General features: G+C 44.8%; 2 protein-coding genes across 7 annotated transcripts in view; both read right to left on the reverse strand.

Annotated features, from left to right (window-relative positions):
- qkia (QKI, KH domain containing, RNA binding a) overlaps window positions 1–7,018 on the reverse strand; it is a 47,922-nt gene extending 40,904 nt beyond the window's left edge. For 2 of the 4 annotated variants that reach the window (XM_085932127.1, XM_085932128.1), the window contains exon 1: window positions 6,523–7,017. In XM_085932127.1, the coding sequence (XP_085788253.1) occupies window positions 6,523–6,667 (145 nt within the window). In that variant the 5' untranslated portion in view covers window positions 6,668–7,017. Of the gene's footprint in view, window positions 1–6,522 lie in introns of all 4 variants that reach the window. The other 2 variants (XM_085932129.1, XM_085932126.1) reach the window with 2 other exon arrangements.
- A 5,751-nt stretch (window positions 7,019–12,769) lies between these two features.
- pacrg (PARK2 co-regulated) overlaps window positions 12,770–19,643 on the reverse strand; it is a 111,428-nt gene continuing 104,554 nt past the window's right edge. For all 3 annotated transcript variants that reach the window (XM_085931666.1, XM_085931667.1, XM_085931668.1), the window contains one exon: window positions 12,770–13,431. In XM_085931666.1, coding sequence (XP_085787792.1) covers window positions 13,271–13,431 — 161 coding nt within the window. In that variant the 3' untranslated portion in view covers window positions 12,770–13,270. The remainder of the gene's footprint in view (window positions 13,432–19,643) is intronic.

The following is a 19,643-nucleotide window of genomic DNA, read 5'->3' on the forward strand; positions in this document are numbered from 1 at the left end:
GGCGGGTGCGTGAACACGACGGGGTAAATACAATTGAGTAGCAGGTGATGGGTGAGAAAGTCAAATAAGAAGTGACGGAAGGACTGAGAGACGAGTCCATCTCCGGGAAGACTTTAGCAGCCCAAGGTGTCGACAGCATCTGGCACCTTGACAGCTAGCGCCGGTGCGCGGCTGTAGCTAGCTGCCAGCGCTGTTTAGCTTCTTCTCAGAGACAACTTTTTGTCTAGTTACGGCGGAACATCGACCGAGTGTGTAACCCGCTTTAGGAGACACGAACTGGTGATGGTTCATGTCGGGCTCGTGTGTCTGGCTGAATAATACACAAAAAAGCCCATTGTGTCTCTACGGAGGAAGGCCGGGCTAGGGGGTAGCGTGCCGAGCTGAGCAAGGGGTCAATAACGTTCCCCATGGCTAACAAGATGACCTCATTCACATCACGAGGGGAATTCTTTTCCCCCTGCCTTTCTTTATAATACTATCCAAGAGCAGTTCATTGAGCAAGTAGCTTAGGCTAAGTAACCCTTTTCAGAAAGAGTAAAAGAATTCCCCTTTTAAGTCACAAACTGTGCTAAACAGGCTCTTTGTTTTGCCAATTAATGCCTCATTATACAAAACCTCCCCTTTGTTTTTTTTCTGGTACTGCAATCTCTCCCGCCCTCCGACTTCTACACTAACGAAATTTACATTCAGTCAATATTCAGGGTAAAGGCCAAAATTCTCATTTCGGAAACATTTGGAATAACAGGAGTGTGAGTGGACAGAGTTACTTCTGCATTTGAATGCCCTGACTGAAAACAACGTGTCAGAAAATGTTTTTTTCACAAACCCAAATAGGAGAATATTCTGGGGGGGTTTTCCAGGCAAGATATGTTCTTAAAAAAAAAAAAATCAAATACTGTCAATATTCTGGATTTAAAAGGGTTATTAACTAGCCTACATGTACATGCATTTGCTAATAAGCGTGTGCGTCACTGTGCTGTGGCGCCGCTGAGGCAGAGAAGACCCTGTTGCCGCCACTGAAACATTGCTGACTCGGCACCGTACGGGTGGGACGGTGGATTAATGACCTGCGTGAACAAAGTGTGTGCAACGGGAGAAAACCTGCTCACGCTTCCCTCTGGATACGACTGTTAGCGGTGTGTGGTGGTGCACCGCCACCAGTCTAGAAAGAAATGCTGCACTTGCTTATTTAACAAGCAATTAACTCATTCACTACCATTGATGGCTAAAGATGTTCATTTTAACTGGACTGGCAGTAAATGAGTTCATGAAAGTGTTACAGAAGAATTACGCGGACTGAAGCATTGGGAATCCTGACTGTTACTTCAAATCCGAGATCCATTCATTCGCATATATCAAGTTCGTTACACAAAAAGAAATAGTCAATGAAATCAGGCCGGGATTTGATTAAAGCAAAAACATGCAGCATATTGACTGAGTCCGTGATCTTGATTGATGGCAAAACAGGACTGACAGCACCACCGATTGCATTAAAAGTAAAGCAATGGCTTGCCCAGAGCAGAGAAACACGAGATGTGACACGCTCGCGTAGATTTCAGACAACCTGCTGACAAGCAAGGTTAGCGCGTACGCCGCCTCATATTCAAATGACGGCGGGCGACAGAGGAATCAAACTGACGCACTTTCCACGCCCCCCCCCTCCTCCTTGGGAGAAGGTGACTGTCGCCCAGCGTGCTCCGGCCAGCGCCTCACAGAAACAACGCGGGCGGCGAAGGACAGCTAAATTATTCATCTTTGATTTATTGGCAAGCCGAATTCGAGTGAGACGACGCGGCGGAGGCTTCCGAACCGCGGGGAGGTCCGAGTACGAATGGCTCCGCGTCGGGATGACGTGAGATGAACATGTATCTGCCAAATGTAAAAATTTTGAGAACTGCTAGTGGAATTTAAAGTCGCTTGCTGTAAAAGAGCGCACATATATTTCCGCGCACATTAAAAGCCCAAAGTAAAACCTGCCACTGAAGCGAGTGCAGCTGTGCAAAATAAACAAATATGCCAAGAGGGCTAAGCAGAAATTCCTTCGCCGGTTGCCAAAATTTGTTTGCTAGTCCTCCACTGAAAGGACGCAGAGAAAATTAATGCAGAGCGGGGTGGGCGGGTAATAACGAGACAGAGTGAGCATTCAGTTCATTTTTTTTTTCCCCTCTTGCCTCATTTCAGGGGGTAAAAGGGGAGACAGAAAGTCTTGCCGGATAGTGTGATTTGTGTTCTACCAAATTTTTACACACAAAAAAATAACTGGAGAATATTTGGCATAGTCAAACAAACTTGTGGAGGACAGGCGGCATTATTATGCAATCTTAATTAGTCATATAGAAAAATTGCGTGGATGACTCCGCCGCGGTGGGAGAGGACGAGTGGGGAACAGGCGTTACAGCTGGCTGTCTTCACTTCATCTCAAAAGAGGGAAAACAAACCACCTTCTCCACAAATTGTGTCACTTCCTGTAGGTTTTTCTTGCAATGAGACGCAAATAAAAATGGAAGAACTTTTTTTTAAAAAAACATGCTGACATGACATTAGCCAAGTCTTGCAGTGAAGCGCAAGTTGCATTCTTGTAATATTAGCCAGATGGCTTATCAGACTTTTGGCCCGGTAGCCGGTACGCTTGTAGCAGAACAGTGTTTAGATGACGGTGACGCGAGATACTAAGCCAGGCAGTCCGAATGACGCTCAGCGACAGATAAGCAGGCCCCGGCACTCGTGGGATTGAAGCTCGTGATAAGCGCCCGGAGCTGATGTCGAATGACTTTATCGTGCGACGCCCGCTGGGAGGTGCCATCGCCGATGCAGGCGCTTAGGGTGCTATAAGGGGCGTAGTTTAGGGTCAGGGAGGATGGTGCGAAAGCTCAACCAGGCCATGTGGCGGGGGTCAGATCTCAAAGTCGAGTCCCGCCTAGTGGCTGAACTTGGTTTGGCAATGCAGGAAATGAATCCAAAATTCCAAAGGAAATGGAGTATAAAGGTAGAACGGGAGTCCATAATCCAGGATAAAGCAACTGTTCTCCTGTTGGTATTTTTCATTTTCATATCATTGCATCTACTTTGGTGTTGTTCGAGTCTGCACGCTCTGCGAAAAATAGAAAATGAAAACCACAATAGAAGAACTGAAAACGGAACTCAAAGCTAAGGTTTTTTTTATCTTAAAGGTTCCATGATAAACAATCATACTTGCGTGTTAGGCAATCCACGACCTTTGCCATATTTTCAAGATTTTGGAATTCAACTTGTAAACAAATTAGGTTGATTTTTCAAAATATTGGTAACACAACAAGACTAAGCATAAAGCCTCCTTATTGCACCTCGACAATGGCAGCTCCGACTCACTAAACCGGCGCGCAGAATGGCGCTCGTTAATTAAATCCCCGGCTTATAAAGCGGCGCTTGGGGAAAGAACGCGAGGGAGGGAGTGGGGGCTCGACGGGGGATGAAACAGGTTTCGACTTGCGACGACAACCCGGCAAAACGCCCCCGATTGACTTGTTCTGTCAACCTCTGTCGGCACACTTAGCGGCGAGGCGCTCTATCCTAATAGATCCCGCATCGATCGTGCGTCGGAGGTTAGCGAGGGTCTCTTCCTAGAAAATGAACTCTTCTATGGAAATAAAAGGAATAAGGGACGAGTTTATAAAACAACTGAAGGACGTTTGACATTGCACCGTTTGTCAAACTCTCCAAACAAGCATTCCCAAAGGAACGGCCGCCATCTAAAGTTGTCCTCCGACTGCCGACAGCTCCCTCGGGGAAAGTCGAGGGAAAAAAAAAAACAGGCAGACACAATGGAGGAGATGCAAAGGCGGACGAGAGGCACCATGCGTGGTGACGGTGGCCTGTAAAAATCTATTAAACAAACACCTCGAAAAACAAGTCCCCCCCCACCCCCTGGAGACAGGCTAGCTTTGATTAAACAATCCAAAATCAATATGGGTAGATAGAAAAATACCCCGAAAACAAAATTCTTCCCGTTTTATGTTTTTGCTAACTTCTTGCATCTTTCTCTTCCCAACATTGGCGCCTGTTAAACGGGCCTGTCTTCTCCTGCCAAGTGAAAATATAGCAATTTGAAACTGCATTCTTGCTGGTAGCCTGTAAAGCTAAATAAATTTGACAAACACCATAACAGGTGTCACCTCAGGGAGATGAACAACTGGAAATGCAAAAGGGGAGGGGGTGCCAAAGGCGCGGTGCATGACTGTCAATCTGCCACAATGACCTTGAGGCGCTACATACATGTCAGCAACAAAATGGGTGTCCGCTGGAGCAGGGCGGGGGAGAGAAGAGGGTGGGGTCCGCTTTCCACCCCTCCTTTTCATCGGAGCAGCTGTGGAGGCATGCGCTAAAAAATTGGGCAGGCGAGGAAGGGGAATTCACGCAGCTGTCAGCCTGGAATACTTCAGACGGACACTTTCAGGAAAAAGTATCCGACAAATTCTGCTTAACTGGTTCACCACGGGTGGGAGGGCGAGAGAAGCCCCCACCAATGTCACACCGGGACGGCAAGTCCGTCAACGAGCGGGGCAAGAAAAGCAAACAGCCCCCTAACGGGATCCAGACGTTGCGGCACCGGGGTGACTCTCATAGCGTGCACACGTGATTTCTGGCGCTGGGGTAATATTTGGCCCGGTGCTGTGGAAACCCCTCGTAAACCTCAACGCGACTTGGGGGGCGGAGGGGCTCGGGAGTCGCAAATGTGGCGTCATTTATTTCTTAAACAAGGTTGAGGAAAACTTTTTTAGGTGTGTCCACCGTGTTTCCACTTATGATTGTAAAATTCTGACTTTGTTTCGGGAAATGATACAAAGAAACATAAACATGTATGATCATAAATGCACGCTGAGCTAGACCAGGAGACATTAAAGACTTTCAAAGTAGGTCAAGGCAACCAAAGAATAACTTCTTTCAACAACTACTCGACTGATTTGGGAGGTTTTGGGATTCTCGGGGAAAGGCAATGTTCAGGCACATCTGGACACAGTCATGTTTCATAAAAAATGGGGCGTGGGAGTTCTGCACCCCACTGAGTACTAACCAGCCGAGAGTAGTCCAGACCGCTTACGGTACTTTTCTGTAGTTTGGGTCACTATTCAATTTGAATTAAGTCTCACATTCAAATTATTCAGGCAAATGAAAAGTTTTCCTTGCTGTTGTATACAAAAACAGCAACCTAATACACTCTGAAGAAAGACAATATGAACCTTGTTGCGTTGTGCAACATGTACCCTGGCATCTTTCCAGCAGAAAGTCCACTTTTTTCTCCAACTTTAGCTTATCATCCATCTTTCGGGGAAACGACAAATCTGTGCAGACCGGTTTAGCTGCTGCATACTCAAGCACCTACGCAATACTGGCAACATCGAAACTACGAATATGTTATTTTCCGGAGTCAGGCATGCCAAAAAAAAAAACCAACAACCATAATACAGCCATTTCTGTGTTTGTTTTAATCGTGTGAGAACGTAAAACATTTTTTATTTATTTCAAGTGTCACCGTCCTGTTCACTCGTGGGGCGGCTGTGGCGCTCTCTAGTGTCCCGTGCTCAGTTACATAAAACCCACGTCGCCTTGCTTCTCACTCCGGTTTAGGTTGTTGATACTACCGACATAGGGGGGCAGATAATCCACTGTTGTGTGCAAAAATACAGATATATACCTAAACATCACAACAACTAACCAAGACGTCAGGCGGGCGTTTTAGTGCAAGACACACACACACAAATAAAAACGGCGTGAGGGTGTTTTTATTTCGCCGACTGGCCGCAGTTAAACGGAGGAAATAAAAGCAGAAGTAAAACCATGCTTGGTTACATTTGAATTCGTCTTTAGGGGACAAATGAGGGTAGACAGACGAAAGAGAAGTGCTGGAGGTTTTCCAAGCCTCGACTGGCCATTGTTTGGGCAAGACGCACACGACATTCCTCCGCGGCTGGAGCTCGCCCGCTGGGCAACAACTCTCACAAGGTTACAAACAACTCAGAAAAGAGGAAAAACATCGCACTGTACGTCCCCGGGTGGTCGAATATCCCATCATTCGTTCTTTGAAAAGCGTTTTGTGAAATATGCAACAAAGTTTAGGTTGAGTGGGGTGACTAGATTGCACCCACCCCCCCCTAAGCGAAAACTACTGGAACATGTGGAGGAACAAGGGCCCCAGCCAAATGAACACCACGACGCCCCTGAGTGACCCAAAGTTCACATTGAACACACACTGAGGTTGTTAAATCGGTCGCGTGGTAAATAAGTGTTTTGAACAAGTTCGAGAAAGTTTTCGTCTAGTCACAAAGTCAACAGTACAGCTACTTGGATAGCAGGTACTTGCGACACTTCTTTACAACATGTTGCAATCGTAGTATATTTAAAAATGATAATCACGGAAACGAGAGGGTATAAGCTTCATACAGGGGGTGATTTATGTACGCTTAAGCAGCCGAAACGGTGCGGACAACGGACGGCGCCTCTCTCCCTCTCCCTGGGTAGCAGCACCACCACGCTGCCGCCGCTTACCTTCATCGAGAAGCCGCTCGAGGTGCGTGAAGATGCCGCAGAGATTGGGCAAGCTGGTCATGAGCTTCTTCTCGTTCAACAATTGCATCAAATAGTCGGGACTCGGCCTCGGTCGCTCCTTCACTTCGACCTCTCCGACCATCATCTTTGCAGCGGGGAGAGCGGAACACGAAGCACCGCCGAACACAGAATCCTTCTTTTCGGGGGGCGGGTGGAGGGTGAAATCAAGAAAAGAGAGAAAGGGAAAAAGAAAAAAAAACTTGCGGCTCCCGATCCCTCGCTTTCTTCCTCTCCTCGTGAGAACAATACTCTAGAATGTCCCCAGTTTCCCAAATTGTTGCAGCCTCTGTGCGTTCGTGTTGTTTGAGCGGCGGAGGAGGCGAGAAAAAAACCACAACGTTATTTCCTTTCGCTCGTGGAGACGGTATGCGCTCGGGGACGTTCGATTCCTCCACTGTAAGCGCGAGGGACTGTTCCGCCGGAACGGGTCCGTCCTTCCTCGTCGGCGATTGGTCGGTGTAATTTCATTGGGCTAATGGCACAGCCAATGAGTGTCAAGAACTAAGGGCCCTGGAGGCGGGTCTGTTGCGTGGTGAAGAATGATTGATAGGAGCGAAAGCCAATCGCGCGTGATGCGCAGGAATGCACATCCAGCTCTTACAAGTGTCAACAAGAATGTCCAGGGTGGGCCAAAAACTTAGCAATGTTTATTCTTAAAATTGTTTTATTACATTTTGTACATGTTTATAACAGTTACATTTACTTAATGCAGTTTTAAAATCATAAAAGGTCACAATATTCTCTTTTAGCCAGGGTACTACTTTCAAGGTAGGGTTTCTAGCCAGGGTTTCGGTTTTAGCCAAAGTTAAGGCTTGTGGTAGTAGTTCTAATTGGTTTCAAGCCAGTTTTCAAAATATGGTTAGGTAGTTAGGTAAGATAGTTAGCTTTCATTGTCAATCCGCCATGTGTATCCAATATCCATACAAATTGAAATGTATCTCTTCAATCCTGAAATGTTGTCTTTTGTTATCCAATGTTTTTATATCTTATCACTTAGGTTGGCTACATGCCAGGGAAACTACAGTAAACCTACTGTTCGTTATCTTATCTATTCTATTCTTAACTTCCAATTTGTCTCCAGAGAAAGACTACGACTGTCATTAGGAACCAGCATTGGTGAAATAAAGATTTAGCTAGGAGGCAGCATCGTACAAAATCCACTGAATGGCTCTGTGTGCTTGGCCACTTTTCACGATGATTCTTTATCCTGGGTGTATCTAGATGATAAAAAACACATTTTGTGTCTTTGCTGACTTTCCGTGTAGTCTAATTACTGTCTAATTTAGTTTGTCTGTGCAATAACGTCCTCGGGTATGCATTGATGGATTGCTGGAAATCCCACCCCATCAATGTGATTGACCTGACGAGGCCGAATCAGAAAAGTGCAGCTGTAAAAATCGTCCCTCAGCGCGATCGTAAAAATACATTCACGCCATTGCGAGGTTATGCGAGGTCATCTGCTCTGTCCTCTTGAGTAGCCGATGTGGCGCGATAACGCTGAACGATTTGGCAGCGCAGCATACCCATTTGGCACTCGCTTAATAATCTTTTTAGAAATGAATCTGTTTCCATTGATTTGGACGACAACCTTACAAGTTAATAACGCGTAGGGTCAAATTACGTGCACAAATATGACATCGGCATGCGCGGTCCACGTCCTAACACGACGCCTATTGTTACCCAAGACTTGTACATCTTGTTATCCATCTTGGGGCCCATTGATCAACGGTGTCGTAATCAATAGAACCTTTTCATCGTCCTGTCCTTGAGAGGACCTTTCTACATATCCTTGGAAGATTAACATGCCTGATCAATGGGACAAATGCAAAAAAAAATAAAAACAAAACACAAGCGAACTCTGCTTTCTCATTGGAAATTGGCAGACGATTTTTATATATATTTCATATTTGACACATTTGATGTACTCTGACGTTGTTTTTATGCAGAGCTGTAAATGTTATATTTGGGCCAGAAATGTGTGGTCTGTGTTAACAAAGTCGCTTTAATGAACATGCCCTCCCTGCTACGATGCCCTTTAACCGGTCTACATCTAGCCGAGCTATGTTATATCTGTAATTACCACTGAGCTTCATTTAAGCCTGTACGAACAAGCCTGCCTCAGAAATTAACACATTTTATAACAGGCTACAAAAATCAGACCAGTGGCTAGATATACAGATAGGGACTACTAAATAGGTGGATAGCTAGCAAGCTAGCTAGCTAGCCTCCAATGTGTACTTCTAAAAGCGCATCAAGAAACATATCAAAAAGTTCTTGCAGACATCCAATTTCAAAAGCATCTGGACAAAGTCACAGACTGCATCAAATGGAAGCTGAAATATGTTGTGGGCTTTGAAAATGGTTTTAGTTCTTATCTCTAATGGTGCACTTGCTCATTTGAACCTTGATACGCGCGCACGTGCTGACACATACGTACAACTTCAGTGTGTGTGAACACACAGTTACATGTAGACAAACTTAAATGTGTGTATCACAAGTGATATGAATCCCCACTCCTGCCTTAGTGGCGTCGTCATTTTTAATAACACGCTTTCTATTCAATAATTAATCCAATTAATATCCAGATAATTACGGAACATGCGTCGAGGCTGTAAGCTCCCTGACAATGAGCTCACTAAAGTGCCCTGGGTTTTCTACTGGAAGCGTGCCAGCGGCGCTAGGTGCCTGGCTGTGATGCAACATGCTTTGTGGTACCAGCCAGTGCCGCGGGACTCGAGTCTCTGACGACGCTTCTGATGTGGTGCTCAGAGCCCAACAGGCACATTTATGAACAACAACAGCTTTGTGTTTTTTTTTTTCCCCACTAACTGCTTTTACAACAAAATGAGGCAGAACATTTAAGGGGAGTTTTTCTTTAACAGATCGTGAAGTGATCCATAGCCTCAGAGCTTGGTCGTGAACTGACTCTCCAGAACTGAAAAGTGCCACATGTCTCGAGGAGAAGGAGAGGGTGGGCTGGGAGACTTCTATCCATCATGTTACATTTGACACCTAGCCGCCGACTGGATTACAGGGTTGAGGAAGGCCAAATATGTTTTCAAGTTAAGCCAGTTTCATTTATGGGCCGGAGGAATGATTTATCCTGGCCATGTAGGAACGCTCCCTTAGCAGCTTCCAAGGAATTTGGTGGAGTATTATGATGGCAAATTTTCTGGCTTGGGAGGTGCTATCAGAAGCTTCAACGCCTGTGAAAGACGGCACCCCCCACCCTCGGTGAAAATTACAAAAACAGAATAGGGAAGATGAAGATGACCTGGAAATGCCCTAGCTTGGGGGATAGAATCAGAAGCCCCTTTTGAGTCAAAACTGACTTTTTTTTTCATGAGACTGTGAAAGGGACTGGCAAAGAGAGAGAGCTGGCATCGGAGTTAGTATTGACGCTTTTCTGACAACGCCAATCAAATTGGGAGGATCGAGTTGTAAATTCATAATCATTTTTATGGTGGAATCGAACAGTGGCTCTGTGAATTCTCAAACTTTTGTTTATGCACCCCCAACAGGGTCACACAACCACGTGTTTGTGAGTGATAAGACTCGGAAGAGGGAGCCAGTCCGAGGGAAGATTGACCTGGCGGCGTGGTTTGCAATCGAAACACACACCCGCACGCATACCTAAACACAGATGGAAGGGGCATTCACAAATACTGTTATTTGTGGATTTATTGATATATCTACAAACCAAGTCGTTAAATAGTTTTCCATAGCGATCAGGCGGTGACAATCTCATAGTCAGTGCAAAAGCTGCAGAAGACGGAAAAGGGAAGGAAGCGATAAAAGGGAAGACTTTAGTTGCTGACTCGGCTTCTTCTTCTCCTAAATCCTTCTTCTAGATAGATACACAACCACATTGCCGTGTTAGTGTGTCGCTCACCGCCACTCTTTATAGAAAAAGGAATGGGGCTGCCACCTACGATTATTTTAATAATCGATTAACCTTTCAATTGTTTTTGTCAATTCTTTTTGGCTCATCGGGAAAGGAAGATTTTTTTTCATTCAATTTGCTATCATTGTGCCAACGTTTTTTTTTTTATTTAATCATTCTCCCTCACTCCCTTTTTGTGAAGGAAATTCAAACATAAAATTCCAACCAAAAAGTTTGTCCTTGGCAGAGGTCTGCGGTGTAGCCAACACCATTCCAGTAGAGTTTGTTCTCTCCACTGAGCACACACACCAGACAAATATTACATTGGCGCTCCCTCTCCTCTCTCATGTGATTATATTCTCTCTCTGTCTTTGTCTCCTCTCCACTCTTTCTTCAATCTCATTTTCTCCTGCGTCAACACAACGCTATCAGCGTGTTTGGACAGCTTTGGCATCTCCGCCGGCCTGTGACGACGGAGAAGGACAAACTTGAGCTTTCGGGAACTTTGCCGCGTTTTCACTCCCAAATGACTCGCGCCAAGGAGAGTCAGGGGGGCGGGCGGCAGCTGTCGCTAGCGCCGTGCTCGCCGTGCTAATAATAACGCCACCCTGCGAGCTAAGCTGGGGGGCCCCGCGTCATCTCGACTCGACCCCCGGAGTCCGGTTACAAAGAAGAGTGAGGATTAGACCAGGTTAAGGATTAGGGAAAGCTATTTTACCCTTGGAAGGACAAATACGTGGACTGGGGAGTTGACCCAACTCTTGGAAGTGACTGGACATGAAGCTTCTGGAAAACAGGAGTCATGTGAGGTCCAGAAATCTGGCAAGTGGTCAATGGCACTCACACACGTCAGGTTGGGCTAATTTTAACCGCACAGTATGTATGTACGGGTGTGGATGACATTTGGTGTGAAGTTTCATCATGGCCCAAGGACAAATTGATTAAGGACTTGGATCAAGGTCAAGATTCAGATAGTTTTGGTTGGACCTCACCTAACTGTAAATTTATTTTGGTGACATTTAAAGTGCAGCTTCAATGTGACCCAAAGAAAAAAATAATTTGGTGAGTGGTTTCAGACAAACAGAATCACTTAAGATTTCATTGATACAAAACAAGTCCACTTATTCCACCCGAATCTAAAATCCCCTTCAGCTGAGATAATAAAGTCTTATCAGCAACAGATATCATGTGCTGTTAGGAAGTAGAGCATGAAGCTAAGGTCTGAAAAGTGGAGGAAGTCTGCACACTGAATGGGAAACCTTTCCTGGGGCATGTTCGGCCACCCGCAGCCCAGAAACGCTCATCATGACCCTCCCCAACGGAAAAAAAAGAGGTCACCGTATTTTAGCTTAATCGTCCTGATTCGTATGCTAACTTAGCTTGCCGTCGCGAATGATTGGATATATTTGCGTCAGTGCTCTTTCCAATTTTTTTCCAACCGATCACGCATCAATGCATCTGGCGGTCCAAACAAACCTCATTGGTTGCTTCAATCTGGTTACTTGCATGAGCAGCCACAACTTGCTGATGTTGTTTGCCGCTGTTTGACGTGTGTGTACGTGTGTGTGCAGGCATGTATGTCAAAGCGTGTGCATGCTCATTGTCCCTTTTCCAGGCGGCCACCTTTTCATAATGAGCCGCACCGGCTTCCGCGAGAGGTCGAAATGGACACAGTTTAGCATGTAATGCCCATTAGCAGCTGTGATGTAACTTAATGGAGCCATCAGACTGCCCAGGCCCTTTAAGTGAATCGCACCGGAGGCGGTAGCTGGCTGGACATTATGGCTTTTGTGACATTGAACGTTAGCTAAAAGCAAAAAAAGTGACTTCAACATGTGAACCCGCCTGCTTTTTTGTGAAATCGACATGTTGCCTCCTTTAGTGACTATCACCAGGCCTGATTACAAAACCAAAAAAGAAAAAATGTATGTGTGTGTGTGCGCGCGTCTTAAATATCTTTTCGGAAATTTACACTGATGTTGTACAAGTAGAAAAGTGATGTCAAGTGTAATTCTTAAGACGCAAGGTCATAGCGTGTGGAGTTAAGGGGTAGTCTCAAGCAAACTGCTGTTTTTATGAGCGCAACATTGTCCTGGAATGCTGAGGGCCGTCATTCCGGACGGTCTTTCCCCGGCATGTTGCGACAGATTCCGTCTCCAGCTGGCTGCGTTAAAGAATTTAAAAAGCAGTTGGACAGCATAATATGGCAAAAGAATAGCGAATGGGATTATAGTTGAGGAAGGAAGTGAAATCACAATGTCATGATCTGGCCAACTGAATGTAAATAAACTTTTTAATGAACATTTTGCATACTGACAGTGATAAGGCCTTCGTTCGGTTATTGCATAGCTACACGACATAATAAAAATGATACATTCATGTCCATCAAGATTAAAATGTGAATTAGAAATGTGAATGGTTTGATTTCTGAATTATGCAGGATTATACTCCATAGTCTCCACTTTGCTGCAGTGTTCTGTTTTCTTACTACCCTTAGTATCCTCTTGTAGCAACAATTGCAACTTTGAAGATCATTTTAAAAATGACAAAAATGCAACGTACCCTGTTGCTGTACCTCAGCTGTGGACACTGCAGCATTAGACTCCACAGTCTCCACTTTTGGTTTTGTTCTGCCCACAATCTCATCTTGGATAAAAAGTATGAAATAGGTGATCCTATAAGCAGTGAGTCCTATTTTGAAGTGAAAACTCGATTAAATCAAACTAAGCCGAGCTGGTACTGTGCGGTGGAAAAGTGTCAGTCCCGACGACCTACTCCACCCCCAACCCATCCTCTCGGTCACCTTCAATTAATCATGCAGGACTCATAGGTGGGCACCATATACTTGATGTTGATGAAGGCGTCCTCTCCGCCGTAACGCTCCAACACCTCCAGGGTCTCCTGAATGAGGTCACCAACATTCTCTCTCTTCTGTTGGCTGTAGTCGATGCCGTCTCCGGAATTGACTGCGGGACACGAGAGACACACTAAAACGTAGGCCTGACATTTTGCGTTTTTGTGTCAGGTTTTCGGTCACTGCTGGGTCTCGGTGTGAAAGAGACTTTGGACTAAAATCTCGATTTTCACTCCTCCTCCCAGAACCGCCACCATCCTCTTTGCTCTTCTATTGCATTGGCCTGCTTGGATTGTTTTGATGCTATTTCGGATTGCACCAACTAGCAGGGTGCCTGCAATTCAAAAGCACGCACACAACTACACCACCGCGTGTGAGTCGGGGAGTTGAACGCTGGCCCTTGCTTCATAATACGTGGCCACGAGTTACTCCAAGAGCAAAAAAATGTGCTCTGTTGCCAAAGAGGTGGGGTGGGGTGAAGCATAGTTAAAGTCAAACACGTCAGTGAGGATTCACGTGGCCATCCAGAGCCGTGCGGTTTCATGTTCCCTCCTCACCAAAGTCTAATTAGGAGCTGCTCATTTTTCCATATAACAGGTGTTTTTCATCCGGGCCTGCTCTCTTAACTCGCTTGGGAGCGATATCACTTTTACAACAACAAAAAAGAGAGATTAGCATGGAAAAGATACTTTTTGATTGCAATGAATGAGACGTCAGTGGTTCTTTTGTTTTGAGGCCCGGCCGGCACAGTGGTTTGTGAGCATGGCATTTGACTATGTTGATAAGGCCAGTGTGTGTGTGTTGTTGAAAAAATAGTTGAGAGTTGGACAGGCTAGATACCTCTGGAATGTTTTTCGATAACAAGTTCCCTCAGCGCACTAGAACTCTGTTGTATGTTTAACTACCGTGTGTGTGTGCGTGTCCCAGGGGAGGGCCGCTTCCTCGCCATGTTGTGATTGGCTGGAAGCAGAGTATCGTGTTTCTGCCCAGCCCACAAACACTGTTGACGACAAGTCTGCACAATTTTGAGCTCAAGGCCTCCATTTGACAATTTAAAATATGTGAAAGTTGCTTATTTTAATAATAAAATTAGATGTGTTTTTTTTTAAATGTCATTTAACTCATGATAAATTATTTAACAACAAAGATGAGAAAATAACTACATCACGTTAATATTATTTTTAAATTTCATTATTTAAAGAACATAAATAGAAAATAGAAAAAAAATGAAATTATGAGTCAGAACATTTACGTTCTCAGCCTGGTTAAAAACCTTTTTGTCCGCACATCTTATGCAGCGGCTTGCGCGTTGTTAGCGTCCACATGGCTAACGGCCACTAACTGGGTGTAGGTGTGCTCCTCTCTGCAGGTGGCCTCATTAAACTCCTCCGCCGTTGACTCCTGGCAGACGCCACAGCGCCAAATTGAACCCACAAGGTCTATTCGGGAGCCATTACACAGCACAGTAGAAAACAGGGGAAAAAGGCCCGCCGTTTTTGTTTACATTACATCCCAAAACAAAACTCAAAATAGACAATATTGTAAAAGTCACTTCTCTTAGCCTCTATCACATGATCACATGGATTTTTGACGTCTATAGCCGTCAATGACAGTGAATGAGTCTTCCCTCGCTACTTTAAAATGTATGTCAGCCAACATGTAAAACGGTGATCCGCTATAATCTTAATAAAATCTCCCACCATATGACACAAGGAAATTATCTTGACAGGAGTCCTCTGAGGAAGAGAAACCGGTCGATAGCGACGAGCAGGATGAATCCCCCGCTCGGTGACATTTGCGGCGCGAAAGCACTCGTTTTGTTTTCATCTTTTGGGATAATCCCCGGGATTCCCGCGTCTTTAGCGCGTCGATGCAGAGGAAGCTTTCGCGTGACATTTGGCTGTTTATTTCATTCCATCGACAAGACGCATCAAAGGAAATGTCTTTGGGAATGGACGGAAAGCAAAACACCGTGTGTGTGTGGTTTTCTCTACATGGGTTCATATTATCTAAACATTTACAACCCTTTTGATTATTTTTTGGGCCCCAAGTAGCGCTGATGCAATGTTGTGGTGGCCTCCATCATCAAAGTTGCCCATCCCTGCTCTCCTGCTGAGTTGGTTAGTCATGTGCGCTTCTCCACCAAAGCACTCAGGTGACACACACACTGCACAGGATTTAGCGAGTTCAGCTCCAAATTCCCGAGTCGATTCAACGCGGTGTCAGCCAAGCGGCCCATTGTTCCTAATCAACTTAGCTTCGACTGTGGAAGTTGCGGGTGAAAGCAGCTTAGGGTGGAGGCCTCCTCGCACAATAGCGTCTTTGATGCCGACTGCCGAGAGCCTCGTGCATTTTTGCTCGGGGTACGGTCTCGGAATAGAGGAATGCAGATTGCTAGCGGACGGTCTAGTCGAGAGTTCCAGGAATACTCTGAGCGTGAGGGGGGTTGGCTGAGGAACAGTACTTGTGTTCTTATCGCCAAAAAACACAGTGATAACTCAGCATGTCTGCGCATTACGTAAGTCGTGCTGCTAATAAAAAAATGTTTAAAATCAACGCTTCATCTATCATGCAACTTTGACTCCAGTATTTATTGGAAAATGAATGTTTTTAATATTACCATTACTATTTTTCTCCTAATTTTTAATTAGATGGGAATTAAAAAATGCTTTATATTCAATCCAACTCATCAATAAAATGACAAAAGATTACAGCTCTACAATTACTTGAAGGTTTTGAGGATTTTCCTCATTTCTTTCCAGATTTTCTTAAAAACCTTTACAAATTTTCAAGTGATCCAATGTTCTGGTTCTTGTTCTAGTTGTGGTGGGGGGTTGATGGTAGCAGTGGAGGGCACATGTGTTCAACAGCAGGTGTCTAATTAAAAGCGCCTCACAGTTGGGGAGCAGGTTGACCTTCCATACACACATAATCTGCCGTTGCATCCATGTATAGATTTGATATATGGAATACAAAGTTTTTCATGTAATACGAGAGTCATATTAATTTTGGTGTATTATATTAGCGACGATGCCTGTCGTTTTATTTGGGACATTGTTTTTGGTAGGAACTAAAAACAACGAAAGATTTTGAGTGTGTGGACAAACAAGATCAGGCTGCTACACTCCCATCGATCAGCCTCCCACAGGCCCGCTCGTCAACATGGCTACAGGAGAATTGAATTCCAATTCCACATTTCCAAAAGACTGTTGCGAATTCCCAAACTACGAGGAAGAAAGATGACCTCCGGCATCTACATGGCTAGCAATATAGCTGGTTATATAGCTAGCTACATAGCTGGCTACATAGCTGGCTACATATGTAGCTAGCTAGCCTACTAGAAACCATAATTCTGTCTTTTTAAGAGTCCATTTTGCAGTTGATTAATCTAAAAACAATACACATCAAATCTTTCCCACTGTGTCAGCGTCCCTTCCAAACCCGGGAGGTTGAATTATTTTGTCAGCGCTGTCAGGTGTGAGTCAATGCCGTCAGATGCGATCTCATTACGCCAGTTTACCTCAAGGTTAGCAGTGGGCTGCGAGCGAAGCACAAAATCAATTGGCGCACTGGGGGGGGACAGACGCTAAAGGCCTTGCGCTGTGTTGCCATGCGCATGAGCCAAACAAACAATGGGTGTGCTAAATTGTTATCGTGCAAACCTTTATAGGTCAAGCAAAGCAGAAAGAAAATAAACAAACAAACAAAAAATCCCATTTACGGACACTTCACATTTCTGATTCAAATTTTCCCTTGACCAAGCTAATGTTCAGACATTGGGCTCACGCTAACCATGGCCATTTCTTGCACATTATTGTGAAGAAAGACACATGGTGAAGAAAAGAAGAAATGCAGAAAATGGGATGAATGTTTTTCCAAAAGGAGTGGGAAGTGGGCCTCAAATGACACCTGTAAAGAAATGCAGAAAACAGATGGCCTCAACAGAAGTCAGAAAATGGAGTCCAAGACGCTCGTTGTGATGACGGTGGCGTGCGTCTAGCCAGACAATCATGCGGTGCTGTGCTCTTCTTGGAAAAACTGACAGAGGAAAACAAAGAGGAGCGGGAGGAGTGACGCAAACTCAAAAATTGAAAGTGATGCAGGCTTTTGATTCAAAGTGGAGTGCTGATGACCGCCTTAAGCGAGATGGACGTCCTCACGATTCTTTTCAAACTCGTGCAAGTAACGAGATGGTGGGATCATCAAAAATGATATTTGAGTTGGGGTTAGGGTAGGATTAGGATTAGACGATTTGGGTTAGAGTACATTTATGGTTAAGGTTAAATGACTTTTCTTGGAAGTGAAGCCCACATTTGAGTGTCCTCCCATTACTTTTCAAAGTCATCCGAACATCAAAGCAAAAAGGTGCACTGCTTTAGTTCCTCACTCCCAAAACGATGTCATTACTGCACATTCTATCTTTCTCTCTCTCTCACACACACACAGACACACACAGCACACACTTTTGCGACCATTGGCAGAGATGGGCCTTGTGCCCAGCTAATAAAATCACTTGAGTCTTCATAACCACTTTAGCCTTGGAGCCTAGCGTCAGTGCATGTACACACACACACCTACACACACGCAGCCCATCCCTTCCATTAGCCTAATGAAGTGGCCGTAAGATGGATGAAATGACATCAAAGCCACCAATCACCATTTTACCCCACCCCAAAAACCTTCCTCTAAAAGCCCCCCCTCCCCATTCAGGACTCTGCACCAAATGGGCAATGACTATTTCAGCCGCACGCCGCCCCCACCCATCAAAAAGACTTTTATTGGTCTGCTTATTTATCCTTGTAATGCAATTGGCTGGAGTGGATGCCTATGGATGTGCAGGGCTACTAAATCATAGCAGGCGGACGAGGAAAGGCGCAAGAGACAGCGGCATTACGACAACATGTGCTCAACAATGACAAAGACACCCAGAGAGACTCTGTCTGCATTCACATGAGGTGTGCGCACAAGCAAATCAATTGGAATGGAATTATTTGCCATCATTTGTCATTGGAATAATTACAAGTGTCCCAGGAGGGATTTCTTGAGTGTCGTTTCAGATGCTCGTTCATGTGGAACTGTTCAAGGCAAGAAACCATTTTGGGACATTTTTTTAATGTTTGTAAGGATAATAATAATCATAATAATATCAAAAGCAATCAGATGAGTCCAGACTGGCTGCTGTTCAGAGGTCATTCTTATTTAAGACCACGTCGGTGTCAGTCTGCTTTGCCGAGGAACACAAGAGTGTTTACTGCTGCAAGGACAGGCGTCCATAAATAGTCCGTGTGTTTTACAGGCGGCGGCACGGCCCGAGGGCCCGTCAAGGTTTACGAGAACCCGAAGCCTTTAAAAGAAGGGTGTTTAAGTGTGCCATTTACATAAAGAAGGCCGGCATGTGCGTTGTGGAGCTCAAATGGCAGGACAACAGCGAACATGTTGTCTTTTTTGTTGTTGTTGTGATGTTGTTGATGTTGGGCATTGGGGTACAACATTTATTTATTTACTTTCATTTGTTTATCATTTTAGATTATAACATTAAAAACGTATTATTATGATGTTTGATCGGTTTTGTTGAAAATATTTTTTTTATTTTTGCTTTTGATTGACGCTGACAGATTTTATAACTTAACAGCTCTCAGACCTGTGAAATGCCAATTATGCAGCGATATAGCTCAGCTTACATAAATGTGCAACACTCAACAGCAGTTAAACCCAATATAAAAATGTATTTGCACTCAATCATTTTTATGAACAAGGGACTTTGATTTGGATCTTATGTGCTTATTAGGAATGTCACGCAAAGGAGAGTAACTGTGCATGGTAGTGGTAGGGGGTTACAATGTGCTGGTGCAGCAGTAGCATTTGTTGTTAGTCAGACACAAACACACACACACACACACACACACACACACACACACACACACACACACGTACACACGTGCTGTCAGCAGACATCCGGCGTCACACGTACTGACTCATTATAGGCCGGAGGAAAGAAAATGACAACAGAGGCCGGCATCAAGGAGAGAGGAAGCAAGTGAAGGGGGCGCCAGGGATTGATGACGAAAAGGATGCAGTCGGCGTCAGTGGGTGCGACGGCTGGAAGCGTAATTAAAAAAAAAAAAAAAAGCCCAGTGATGTCAGAAAGGGCAGCCAATAGGAGAGATTGTTGGCGGATTGAAAGTGAGCATTATTAGCTTAGCTTATTTTTGATACAGCTGTCGGATCTCATAAGATATCCAGATGTATCCAAAACCTTGGCCAGAAAGAATATAAATGATAAACTCCTACATTGGAACATTTACTCAAGCGACCAAATTCCGC

This window comes from Syngnathus leptorhynchus, chromosome 15, assembly GCF_054491065.1.
Source record: "Syngnathus leptorhynchus isolate UIUO chromosome 15, UIUO_Slep, whole genome shotgun sequence".
NCBI lineage: Eukaryota > Metazoa > Chordata > Actinopteri > Syngnathiformes > Syngnathidae > Syngnathus > Syngnathus leptorhynchus.